Genomic DNA, 14,120 nt, shown 5'->3' with positions numbered 1-14,120 from the left:
ATTTCATAATATGAATTGTATTAACAAATAGAGTAATGTAATTAAAAAATGTTGCTTTGTGCATTCTTAGAATAGGATTTGTTTGTATAGTTTTTTGGTTCTTTGTCATTTTTGGTCTTGTTGCTTGTTAAAAAGTTCTGATTGATTTATGTGCTTGTGTGTCTGCTTTTAGAGGGCTTCCATCTATTTAAATCAGCTTTAATATTATTTAGTCTGCTTTTTTATGTCTTGTTTGTTTTGTTTTCATGTTTAACATCAACCGTCACAGGAACTGCAGATTAAAATGAGCCTTTTGGATAAATCTGACACATTTACATCATGTTGACATTAATAAAGGTGTGATATCCCTAATAAATCAACAAATAAAGATTATATGACAGTGCCAGCTCAAGTTGTTGAATTGACGTAGCCCAACGTGGGAAGAGTATGTGAAAGTAGGCCCGTGCGTAAAAATAATAGAAGCTCTGATGCAATGGTGAAGAAAAATTCTCCATGATCTATCAAATGTCATCATGCTTACGCCCACCAACATTGTGTGACTTCGGCTTTAACTGTCAGGACTTTACCTTTGTCCGATGGATTTTTTCCAGGTGACTCATTCATTCACCTCATCTAAGCATAATTTATTGACACCTGAATGGAAAGTTATTGCAATGTCATGATGAAATGGCACGTGACTGTTTAGTCATATGACAAGAATGAGGGCAACATACTATCCATTCATCTTCTTTTGTGTGATCAAGTGAAAGGGACTGATATGTTTTTATTTAAATTTGCTGTGCACAGGCAGACATTTTTGACATTGCTGTGACTGCTTTGTGAAAGTATTTTGCTAAAAGAGCCTTGTCCTGATGTTCTTAAAACAAGCATAAATTACATACTTAGTGAGCTTAAAAAGAAAAGATTAAATCCAAAACACACACTGTCTCGACATTTTTAAGAAACAAGTCAACGTGTGGCTGAATTGGTTTGACAAGCCACAGTTTGTGATGAAATCTTTAAATCAGAATGTATCTCAGTTTCTTTAGTTTTAAAGGACTCATTCTGCATTTTGGGATCTCCCCTTCTTGATACCATATGTGTAAATATGAAGCTACAGCCCAGAGAGTGTGAGCTTAGTATAAACACTGGCATTAAGACAAAGGCCAGTGGCCAGTGGCTCTGTCCAAAGGTAACAAATCCACTTTCCAGCACCTTTAAAATCTCTAAATTAACATGGCTGGCAGTTTTTACCTGTTTCCTATATGTATGCTAATGCTATGTATGCTGGTCAAATCAAGTTTATTCATATGGCACGTTTCATATGTCAGGCGTAGACTCAATGTGCTTCTAAAGATATAAGATAAGAAAATGTAAGATAAAAATGTTTACATATGTAAAAACAAATGATGTAGGCTCTTACAGTAAAAAGGGAATAACATAGGAAGGCATTATTATCATTATTAAAAAAGGGAATGCTAATAATACTGATTCTAAAAGTTTTACCCATTAAAGACTTGCTTTATAAGCTTGCGAAAAAAATGTTTTAGTCTGTTTTTAAAAGAAGATGCTGTTGTAACAGACCTTAGTTCATATGGTTGAGAATACCAGAGAGGAGGACCATAATGACTGAAGGCACCATGAGCTGATTTAGAATGAATCTATTATCTTTATTATCTAGTGGCTCCTGACCCATATTCAAGAGGACAAACATTTTAAAAAAGTGGTACTGATCCTCTCACGTAACACTGCAAGAAACTGCAAGAAACTGCTAGAGCGAGTTTTTAAACCCTTTCTCAAAAAGATTTATAGGATAATTAGTCCCAAAGCTGCACAGACTGAACAGACTCTGGCCAATGAAGAATGGTTCAAATGTGGCTAAAATTGTCTTAAATTTCTGATGGTAAAGCCTGATGCCTGACAAGTCAAAAGTAAGTCAGTCTCCCTGAAGTTGACAGTGTAGATGTCACCATCTTCTAGAAGATTCGCAGAGGACACACTATTACTAGATCTGGGGTCTAAAGGAAAAAGAGCGTCATCTATTTCCCCATAGTTTGTCTGGTTATCATCATTTGCAATGCTGCTCCATGTGGCTGAAATAAAACTGAAGTCTTTCAGTTGTTCAGAGTGACCCGGGTCCCTTTTGGCCTAGTTTTACCCAAGCAGCACATCTCCAGGGAGGATCACTGTGTGCCCCCTTGAGAAGCCTCAGTTAGTGGCCCAACAGACAAACAGTCATAAAGGCATAGAAGAGGTCAAGGCCATTTTTGTTGTCCAGTGGCTCAAATTCATCAATCTAGATTTTGTAAGGATGAATACTGATGGATAATGGATGTATTCCCCTGATGGAAGTGAACAAAAAAACTTATTGTTCAAAAACAAACTTTAATGAGGACTACTGGAACAGATCAAATTACAATATACTTTATTTTAAATCAGTAGAACTATATCAATCCGAACCTTATAGACTAATAGTGACATACTGATTGAAACCTCTGGTGTTCTGTTAAATTGTGTAATATCGCCCTCTGCAGGCAGGAAAGAATTACTAAGCCTCACAGCAGGCAAGTTTATCCCTGCCAGAACCAAACAAAAACCAAACTGTGTTCTATGTTGCACTGTGATCACATCTTGGCTGCACATCCTATTTACAATTGCTGCTTCTGAGAAAGAAAATAAAAATAAAAATCAACTGATATCAACACAGCAGATCAGCCCTTTATTGTTGATTATTTTGGGGCAGAGTTCAGGTTAAAGATGGATCACAATCAGCTTGGAGGAGTGAATATCTACAGCACATATCTATCTAATTATTACAGATTGTGCGTCAACATGCGTTGATTTGGAGGAGTTGCAGCACATCAGTGGCTGTTGTATTGTTTCAGCTGGTTGAGTTGAAGAGGGAGAGAAACAATAGAGGCCAATAACAATAATGTAGCTGTCAGGACTGTGAGGGAGGCGAGGTCAGGGAGGTGATACAGTAAACAGACCAGCCCAATTCCTTCCCATGGCCCTCTGGATTAACAGATTAATGATGAGTGAAGTTAAAGCTGGACTCTGTCAACTGTCTTTATTTTCTTTATGTTGTGATTGACATAGGACAAAATAAAAACTGGAAAGTACAATAAAAAAAACAAATTTGTATATCAGTTTATTTGTATTGTTCAGTTTATATAGGAGATGTATCTGTGAAGGAGTGGCTTAACGAAAGGCTTTGTTACAGGCTGTGAGACAAGGAAGTTATACATGAAAATAGGGGGCCCTTATACGGCAGTATCTTAATAAAATGATGGGTTGCACCCTTTTTTAATTTTTTTTTAATCAGTCTGCATTTGTATGCACATATTTGTATATGTGTAGGTACTGTCTCTGTTGGACTCCCTCTGTATGTCTGTTTGTTTTGTTTTGTAGGTGTTCTGTTTTGGCATTGTTTCAACTTGTGGTATGGTATGTACGTGTATGTGTTTTTCTGCTGAAAACTAATAAAAAGTGAATCACAAAAAAAACAATCATCAATTTCATGTCAGCATATTAGGAAACAAAAAGTAGCTTTCCAGTTCTGTAAGAAATGGTATTTTGGCTAATGTCATGCTCATACATCATTGTTTTTGCATGGGTACGGTTCAAGTGTCATACATTTAGTTTTGCTTCCATCAGGACTTTTAAAAGAAGAAACCTCGAAATAAAAACATGTGGTGATTACTGAAAATGAAATAGGCAAATGCAGTATGCCGTGGTCACGAATGTTGTCCAGTGTTTGTGCGTCATTGATTTGCGCAACAGATTTTGACAGAATATCAGCAAAAACAGGAAAAACTATTTTACCCACAGCAAGAACTGCATATTGATTATGTCCTTGTGAAATTGTGAACTTCTTTGGTCCCATGAATGGTTAGTCCAGATGTATCTCGTTAACTAATCAGTGCATTAAATAATCTTTTCTGCAAACGTCCTGGTGTGTGCAAACTTTCCCGTTTATTTTGCAGAGCATTTCTGTGCCATGCTTCATTTTAAGGAACCCAATATTAGTCACCTTTCCACAATGCTATAATCTGGATTTATTCATTAGAGAAAACAAATCACATCTCAGCTTTTGATTGTGCACATCTGGTTTAATTGTTTAGGACTGCTTTTATGCTATAATGAGGAGTTGAATCAGTGCAGCAGTTATCCATCATGACTTTCACAAGCAGCCAGTGCCTTGGGGGACAATCAACTAATCAGTAGTGATATCTCTCACGGGACAGTCAGTGTTGATGTGTTTGATTCCAGAGGTGTAATTCTGTGTTGAGACAAGCTCACAGCACAGCTGGGTTCTTTGTGCTAAAAGGGTTGTTATTAGGGCCAGAGCACTTCACTGTGCGAAGGCCCTATTGTATCTGTAAGAAAAGCTCTGTGTTTTTGTCTTCCAAAACAAACACATTTTTGGAGGCCTAAAATGTACAAAAACTCATGAAAATTTGCACACTCGTCAGACCTGGTGAAAAATGTGATATCTTATGGGTTCCAGAAATGGGCATAGCAAAATCGTGGCGCCCTCTAGGACAACGTAAAATGTGAATTTCTTCCGTCCAGATTGACATAGGAGAACAAAATGTGGTATACAATGTACCATCTCCAGATGCACACAAATGTTTGGAGGACCACACTGTCCGTCCAGCAGGAAGTTGGCCATTTTGATTCAAAGTTGCAATTTTGGCAATATTTTTGCCATTTCCAGCCCTCGTATTTTAACAAAGTCCTCCTCCTCCTAGATATTTGACCCCACCAACGTCAAATTCGTCTGTATCATCAATCCCTGAACCCTTTTCTTTTCTTTTTCTTAAATCAGATTTATTTTGGGGTATCTTTTGCCTTTATTTGAAAGAATATAGCATAAAGGCCCAAAAAAAAGCATTGTTGTTGTTTTTTCTGTTTAATGATGTATTATGGTTGAAGATATATTATATTATTGCATTGAAATAGTTTATTTTACAAAAATGTGATACAGCATATTTAAAAACTCAAGGTAGCCTACATGGGGGATGAAAACTTATCAAAGTCTTTCACCTCCATTATACCTGATGGAAGTGTTAATAGGTGTAGCGGCCACTTTCAGGTTGCCAAACAGTTACCTGATGGATTATATGTAATGGCTAGATATCCTAGATACCTTAGATATCTAGTTTAAATAATAAGGTCCATTAAAGAAATAAAAAACACTGTGGGATCATTGGTGAACAGAAACAGAGGGGGCAGTAATGAAACACTATATGAGCAAAACCGCCCGAAAAAAAACAGTCGAAGAAGAAGCATACCCGGAAATGTGAATTTGTTTTGTTATTGTCGGGGCGGGAAATCGGTAAGTCACTAAAACACTTAAAAGGTTAGTTTTTAACTCAGTGTCTAATCCAAGCAGTGTTTTATGTAATCATGAAGTAAGATAAGCAACAACCCTCAAAATAGCTGTGATTAAACGCGTTACTACGGGTTACAAGACTTAGCAACGGTAACCAATGGAGACATGCCTAGTTGTTTCTGTCCAGTCATGTTAAATTAACAGCTCTCTGCTTCTCATGTTGACTTTGTTTCATAGCTATATTGTTATTATACGTCTCCAAATAACTGCACTCACTGGTTGCAGCTATTATTGTGTTATTAGTTTGTCAAGAAGTTTGCTTTGGAGGCTAAAATACAGCTGAAAAACCAGCTGAAAAACCAGCTGCTGTGAAAACAAGTGCTCGTAAGGAAAACTTTATTAGTGTGTTGTTGAGCAGAAACAAACATACACTCATTGTTATAAACGGACGGAACAACATGTAAATAACACATTTCTATATTCCTGTACAATTTAACAGCTAACAACAAACTACAGCCTCCAAAAGTATCGCTAGTTGCAGCGTTATATGAAAGTCATCATGCTGAGATAAAAACTCCAATCCTACTTTCTTTATAGAAAAATTTTAATTTCGTATTTTATTGTTTTAGTGCATAACGATGTAAATGCTGTTCTATCTGTATCTGTTTGCTATAATTTAAGACAAGAAAATCCTAACACTTGAAAAGATGGAACTATTGAATGTTTGTCATTGTTACTTGAAAAATGACTAAATTGATTTGTCTGTTAATTGATTAATCAACTCGTGGTTTAAACTCTTACTGAGTCTGCAGACTACAGAAAAAACAGCAGCTTTCACTAGAACTGGACATACAGCTTGAGTTTGTTTTCATAAAATGTTAACATATATATGTATTATTGGCAATGATAAAAGTAAAGGTGTCTGTTGTTGTAATTTTGGGTTGTTTTACCAGTGAATGGTACTTCAATTGCCATGAAAACTGTCACTAAGCAACACTTTTAAAGATTAACCTGTACATTTTGTCTAATGTGACCAGGTGACATCCTCTGACCATGCCATCCAAACAGCAGGATGTCAAACCTAAAATCCTTTCGGTTCTCTTCATGACCTTGGATGGTGAACCCATGTCTTTCTATCTGCGGCCGGGTCCTGCCAAGAGCAAGCTCCAGCCTCTCATCACAGCTGGGGGAGGCCTGCTGTGCAAAGTGCAGCAGCCCGGGGCGATTCTGCTGATTGACCCAGAGGAGAAAGGCTCTATTCCTGAAAGTACTGCTCACTGGTAGGGGCAAGACTGGAATACCTTTAGAAAGTGTGAAAGGAATATATACTCTACAACTGGTCAATAAGAAGAACGCTACATAGCTTTAATGCTGTATCATACAAGACTTTGGTTTGGTGGTTATATTAAATTCAGCCAACTCATCATTCATATTTAGAAACTTTGTCTGGGCATACTTGAGGCAGCATTGGAGCACACCATGGAAAATGGCACTTGCTCAATAGAAATATTTGAATATTTGAACAAGGAGTGGCCACTGAGTAAGAAGTTTTTAAAATTTAAATTCAATTCTGTATATTATCATGGATTACTGTATGCAGTTTTATGTTTCCCTTTTTATTTCACAAATACCTCAAAGTTTAAGCACAGTAAGCTAAATCATTGCCATATACATCCACTTAATCACTAAGATCAATTAGTGTAGCAAAGGTTTTAATGTAGTAAATATAAAATATACAAGTCATTTTTGAAAAAGCACATAAATGAGGCTCTTGTCCATTTTCTGCTCAGGTACGTGTCCACGCAGTACATTCATGACTGTATTGAGAAAGATGAACAGCTGAATTTAGAGGACTACAAGTTAAATCCTGAAGGAGAACAGAGACAATCTCCTACACCCAGCAACAGAAAAGAGCCCTCACCATCTGGACTAGGAGGTATGATGTAAAGACCTAACATTCATTCCTAAAATTAACCCTTTAAAAGCTTTCAATATGTAGTAACATTATGTGCATTGTTTTTATTTATTTATCATGACATAGTTTTTTCAAAATTTAGGACCTTATGTAACTCTTGTTAATAGTAATAAATCTACTGATGTACAATAACAGTCAAAGTTTGGACACTCTCCCATTCTCTTGTATATATATTCTGTTATAACTGTTATTATTTGGTTGTAATTAGGCAGAGTGGCTTACACCCCTGAAGAGGACGCTGCCATTTTGAGTTATGTCAGTAAGCACAAGAGTGAAATTGGTGGGAACCGGCTTTGGCAACAGATGGAAAAGCAGCATGTGACCAGCCACAGTTGGCAGTCGATGAAATACCGTTATAGAGTACGGCTGGCTCATAAACAGTCAGAGATTGGGGAGGTGGCAGAGGAAGAGCTCAAGGCAGCAGAGGAAGAGACCAAGGTAATTAATTACCTGGAAGGTGTTGCCAGATTAGGGAGGCACCCATCCTTTGTCTGTATGTCAAATATTTCTTACAAAAGTAACATAACAGATACAAGTATAAGGCACAGTACACCTTTACAGTCAAATCCAATTCAATAGAATGTCCTGTAATAAATCCCACATAAGCTCAAAGTGTTTAATTTCTGTGGCAACAATGTCAGAGGTGTTGATTCAACTCCAGTAATTTTCACCACCATTAGTTGTTAGTGGCAGTGCTGCTATATTGTACTGTACAAGATTGCCAACACTCAACATTAGCCAGTAATATTAGGGAAACATGGGTGATATTTGAATTAACTTTGTGTTATAAATTGGCTGTGCTGTATACTGAAGGTCATCCATGTTGCCTCCATGTTGTGATTCAGATCAGGGCATCATAACTATGTGAATATGCATCTACTCTTCTTCATATAATTTCCATTATTCTATAATTTAAGTCCATATTAAGCCTTGGAATTGCTCCCGGATAGAACAAAGGACATCTTTTATAGATACAAAGCCTGAAGCCTCTTATCTGTCTGCTCCTCCTCAGGCACATTCAGAGACAACAGACCCTCTTCAGACACAATCAGCAGAAACAGATCTAACAGATCTAACACAGGTAGAAGCAATATCTCACTGATTATATATATGAACATATACTGCTATACCGATTTGTATTGTTTAGGTATTATAGTTGATGATTCCATGACAGTGATGGTATGTGATCAAATAATTAACAGAGCAGGGTTGGTGTTTCTACAGATAGATGCTGAACCTGAGCCAGCTGAAAGCACACAACCAGAGAACTCAACAGAAGCTGAAACATCAAGCTCTCCCCAACCTGAGGAGCCTCCCATGGACCCACAGAGAGAGGCTATTCCTGCTGAGAGCACAGAACCAGAAACAGATACCTCACAATCAACCATTTCCCCCCAAAAAGAAAATGTGCCAGAGGACTCTCAACCCGAGCCCCTGCCCAACACTTCTTCTCTAAAAAAGTCAAAAGAGAAAGAGAAGACCTCCCCTAAGCTGGTCCAACCACAGCGCCGGTCAACACGCAGGCAGCTTGAGCTCGAGGACGCACTGTCGTCTCAACCTTACAGCAAAAAACTCAGATCAGCATCAGCTTCTATTGAGCAACTATCATCATCCCCCAAGCCATCAAAGAAAACTAGATCAGCAGTTAAATCTTCTCCTCAAAAAGACACAACAGTTGACCAGCCGCCTCCTAAGAGAGCCAGAGGAAAGAGAGAGGCAACAGTGGCAGAGTGTCAACAGGAGGAGAGTGTACCGGCTGCTGTTTCTGATACAGTGCAAGCAGGTTTGTTGTATGTCTATCAGTGTGGGACACAAAATCTTAATATCTGTAACAAATATTTAAAAAGAGTTAATTAAAATAAATGTCAACTCTTCTTCTCCTCTCCTTGTTTCTTTTATTTCTTTTGCTATTTGAAGATGAGGAATCTGATTCAGTGCCACAGACAGACGAGAAGAAGAAAGAAGGGAGGAAATCGGGGATTCTTGTGTTGGCTTCAAACGAGTTTGAAGATGAAAGTGAGGTAAGACACTACACTGATTTCGGAAGATTTTATTACAAGTAAACTCAGTAGGTTTTTCATTTAAGTGCAAACACTCATTGAGAGGCAGGAAAGAACACACATCCACCCCGCAGACATAAACCACAGACATACAAATACAGTAACCAGCCCTAAGTTAGAAAAGATAGAAGCATTTTATGCCATATTGTGTGATACTTTCGATTGTGGACATACTTCTGACAGATCCCTCGTTATGAGGAAGTTAGCTCAAAAGAGCAGGACCAATATAAAATATTGATTAGAGTAACTTTTTTATGATCTACTCTAGGCATGGGATGATAACTGTGTTCAAGGTATACCGCGATATGAAAAAGTCACGATAACCGAAACCGCCAAATTTTCTGTCATACCGTTCCTAAGGTATGAGCCGTTTTTTGTCTGGTCAAAGACAGAAAGTGGAAAGGTCTGAAATTCCTCAGGTTAAATTAACATGTCTGTCTTTATTTTTCTTCCTTTTAGGGACATTTTAAGCTGTAATCGCAATACTGTGGAACCGTGATATTTTTACTTATGGTTATCGTACCGCCAGAATCTCATACCGGCCCATGCCTAATCTACTCAAATGTTCATTAAGAATCATAATTGTTCTTAACTGTTATATTTCTGTCTCTTAGCCTGAGGACGAAGCTCCACATCACCAAAACCCAGCTGTAACGGTGACGCTACAACCCACATCAACAGATCCTGTCCCGCCCTCTTCAGACAAAGCTATTGATGCTGCTTCCACACAGTCCAACCTTGAGACTGGACCCAGCCTTCAGGAGAATGTGCAAGAGGCCCTGGCCTCCAGTAGCAACCACCTACCAGAGACAAGTTGTCCTCAGCCTGCATCTGCTGAGCCTGTAGCGTCCATGCCTACAGCTACTCAGCCTCCAGCCACTGAGCCAGCAGTCCCTGAGCCTGCAGTCCGTGAGGCTGCAGTCCCTAAAGCTGCAGTCCCTGAGGCTGCAGTCCCTGAGCCTGCAGCAGTTGATCCTGCAGCCACTGAGCCTGCAGCAGTTGAGCCTGCAGCCGTTGCACTTGCAGGCACTGAGCCTGCAGTCCCTGAGCCTCCAGTCACTGAGCCTGCAGTCGTAGTGCCTGCAGCTGCCGAGTGTGCAGCTGCTCAGGCGGTCCCAGCTACCTCCAAGCCCCACCTTTTCATATTTGACAATGAATCTCAGGAAGAAGATTCTCAGTCAGTTATTGGTAACAACACAGCAGTCAACCCACAGCCAACAGTGAACAAAGAAGCTGCACTGTCGCTGACTCAGGTCCAGTTAGAAGAGGACAAGCAGCGAATCAGAGAGCTGATAAGCCAGACAAAACAGGTGAGGTGTTACTTTGCAGTACATGCATCTTTGGGACTGACTGCAGAGTGGTTTAGACTTTATCTATCTATACTCATCTGTATGCTCTTTATTTTCGCTTATTATTCTGTTACTCTTTAATGAGATGCAAATCAGACATTCAGACATGATCAGAGACGTAATAATCAAAATAATTTCATTATCATTGATTGTTGTTTACTTTGTTTCTCTCCTTGTCTCTACTACTCCACTCTGTCTGTTTTAAATTATGTTTAACCTCTCCTAACTTTTTTTTTCTAGGACTTAATTTGTGTGACCAAAGCCCTGTTGAGGACTAGTGGAGATTTCTCTGCAGCCCTGGAGCTGCTTTTGAATCCCTCCTCTGTTTCTGGACCTTTTTGGAATCGCTGTGACGACAGTCTTTTGCTCTCAACAGATTCTGCGGCCCGCCAGCAGCTGCAGGAGAAGTACGGTGAGGAGGGCGTGGCCAAAAGAATAGTGTTCCTTGAGGTAGAGGGATGAATATGACAGCATGGTGCAGATAAAAAGAAGGGAGAATAAGAAGTAATGTAGATGTAAGGACTATTCTCATCTGTTATATCAACTAAATAGTATGAAATCATCAAGCTAGTGAATATTCATTAGTCTGAATTCCACTTTCACTGTCAGTGTCTATGTTGGCATTCTTTTTAAGGTTTAAAGTACATTTTTAGGTAAATTAAATAGAGGCTATTATGTGAGACATATCTTTGGGTACCTTAAAAGCATTTTAGCATGATGATACTGTATCATTTTATTAGTTTTTAATGTGTTTTATGTCTGTTTTCATTAAATTGTATAATAAATCTGTCACAACATTTTAAAAAACGAATTGCCAAATTATGAAATCCAACATTTGTTGTTTCCCCACTTCTTTTATAACCAATTACATTGGAGTGCTTAAAAGATTAGATTCAACTCAGCCACACACCACATCCTGACATACAGCGGGCGAGCGAAACAGCGACGAAATCTGGCGCGAAACTGTCCTGATATGCAGCGTGATTATTTTATTGCTAGCTTGTCAACAGGAAGCAGCATGTACATTTCAACCAAGTATGTAGTGTAACTCGTGCCCGTAGCAAGACACCTATAACGTTTGAAATCAATCAGATGGACGGTTCGAGAGATATGGGAATAACAGACAGACAGACATTTATGGATAGATGTGCCTCTGAATATTAAACATTTCTGCAAGTAAGGGCTTATAATGAAAATAAAATGGTCTGATTCATGTGTGTGAACAGTTACTATCTACTGTATGTTTAAATTAAAATAATGTGTAGAAAGATAATGGTTCATAACTAATTTGGCGTACTCTCTGGAAAAAATTGACTTCATACCAAGAATTGGGTATAGCTAAGTAGTGACTTTTCCCATATCACCACAAGAGACTGGTATAGATTTAAAAATAAAATCACACTTTCCAACAGTTTGCACAAAGCTACACTGAATACAGCATTAGATTCTGCTAATAAAACTATTGAGTATAATTCACTTCAACTGCAGCATACTCTAGATTATATTAGCTAAACAGCAAGACAAAGACAAAAAAAATACACATCCATAAAAAAGAGCAAATTGGCCTCCATTTTTATCCAATCCACCATTTTATTTAATTTTACCCCAGTATCAATTAAGTACATTCATTATTTTGAAACAATCTGCCCCGGACCCACATGAATATATCGTATCAATAGTTTAAACAAAAGAGAAAAAAATAATCCCACACATCTAAGAGAGAAAGCAATTAAATAAAAGCAGAAAATAAAATGGATCACAGGACTGTACCTGTGATATAAATGAAACTCAAACACCCGAATCCAATACATTTCCAAATATGGCCACAAGTATTGCTGCACCTTTTATCTCCCAGACGTGTTTAGGAAATTAAAAAGCGAAGGCGATAATGATTGACAGCAAACAAGTGTGCTGATGGACATGTAAAACTAAGTAGACACAACAGGTCACCATATAATCCCAATGCTACACTGATAAAAACCACTCGTATAAAACCCTTTTATTTTTTAAAAGTATGAAACATTCACATCCATCACGACCCAATTTACATACATAGGTCACATACTGTAAATTGGTCAGGTAAGAACCCGTTTAGTAAAGCAAAACATACCAAGGTCTCCAGTAATTAACAGCACACCATATATCCCTGGATTTTAACAGCTACTGTTTTTTTAGTTTTTTTGCTCAGCTTTTACTTATAAGCTTTTCAGAGGATTTCTCCAATCAAGCTACATTCAACAAGAGGGGTTGCTACAGTTTGAATGGATGTTATTGGAACCTGCTTCAAGTGATGGGAGAGTGGAGATAACACTTAACATCTGGTCGTTTGCAAGAATTATGATTTTGTGTTTTGAATCAGCGGATTCACAGCCAACTAACACATCTGTAGTAGGAGCTTAATGTTACATCTTTGCTGTATGTTTCTATACACATTTGCTTTGGTTGGCTGGTTAGTGTGATGGTGACAGTGGTGTGGGTTACAATCTCAAAGAGGAAGCATGAAAGACGGCAAACAGTGTCGTTGGGCCTGCTGTTCCTCGGTGTAACAGCCATACAATCAATAAATATGTATGATGTTATCGCTACAAAGTACAGTACTGATAAAAAAGAATGGCTCTTTGTAATTTATCAGGCTGGTTTTACATCAACATAAAGATAAAAGGATTTGAAGGTTCTTTGTGAGTGAAGCTGCCTCTCACTCTTGTTTGATTATAGTCAATTAGTTTTTATTATGGGTCATGTGATATGATCAATAAGTGACCAAATGTGTAGAACAAGTTTCAGTATTCCCGCTAAATTAATAATAGCTGAATATGGCGACAATAGCACACTTTTTGGTTAACACAGAATGATTAAAAAACGGTGAAAAATACATTTTCTGCCACAAACACAGTTAATTGATGATTAGGACAAGACAGTGTTTTAATTAAAAACGTAGCGCACAGTCTGCATTGCAGCTATTTCATTCAAAATATATTATTAAAAAAAAAAGACCCACAGCCAAAAAGACCCACAGCTCACTTTCCTCACACAAACATGCTCAAATAACAAAAGGCCTGTATCATGTTAACATTCTACTTCTTTCAAAACTTCAAGATAGAAGTAGCACTTATCTTTGATCCAGCAAACCATACATACATTTTACTACAAAGAGGTGATAAAAAAATCACTTCTGTCCCCATGCATCAATCAGTTTCTACGTTAATCCAGCGAATTGTAAGACATCTCAATCTGTTGCAAAAAAGACTAATATGAACAAAAAGGCCTCTGGGGTATAGAATCACATAACTACAGCCCTCTATGTACAGTCTGACAATTGTAGCTCCAATTCAGAAGAAACAAAGCAGGATGTGCAACCTGTCTGGAACAGAGTCCCCTGCAGCACAACAGGAAATACATATGACAATTTATACTTAAAC

General features: G+C 38.1%; 1 protein-coding gene across 1 annotated transcript; it reads left to right on the top strand.

Annotated features, from left to right (window-relative positions):
- Positions 1–5,267: 5,267 nt before the first annotated feature.
- terf2ip (telomeric repeat binding factor 2, interacting protein) lies at positions 5,268–11,502 on the top strand. Its single transcript, XM_053316160.1, has 9 exons — positions 5,268–5,320; positions 6,355–6,597; positions 7,108–7,253; positions 7,501–7,730; positions 8,305–8,373; positions 8,517–9,075; positions 9,210–9,313; positions 9,967–10,662; positions 10,942–11,502. The coding sequence occupies exons 2-9, from the start codon at positions 6,371–6,373 to the stop codon at positions 11,161–11,163; spliced, it is 2,253 nt and encodes a 750-aa protein (XP_053172135.1). The 5' UTR covers positions 5,268–5,320; positions 6,355–6,370; the 3' UTR covers positions 11,164–11,502.
- The last annotated feature ends 2,618 nt before the right edge of the window (positions 11,503–14,120 follow it).

This window comes from Scomber japonicus, chromosome 3, assembly GCF_027409825.1.
Source record: "Scomber japonicus isolate fScoJap1 chromosome 3, fScoJap1.pri, whole genome shotgun sequence".
Taxonomy (NCBI): Eukaryota; Metazoa; Chordata; class Actinopteri; order Scombriformes; family Scombridae; genus Scomber; species Scomber japonicus.
This window is presented reverse-complemented; position numbering and strand designations above follow the sequence as displayed.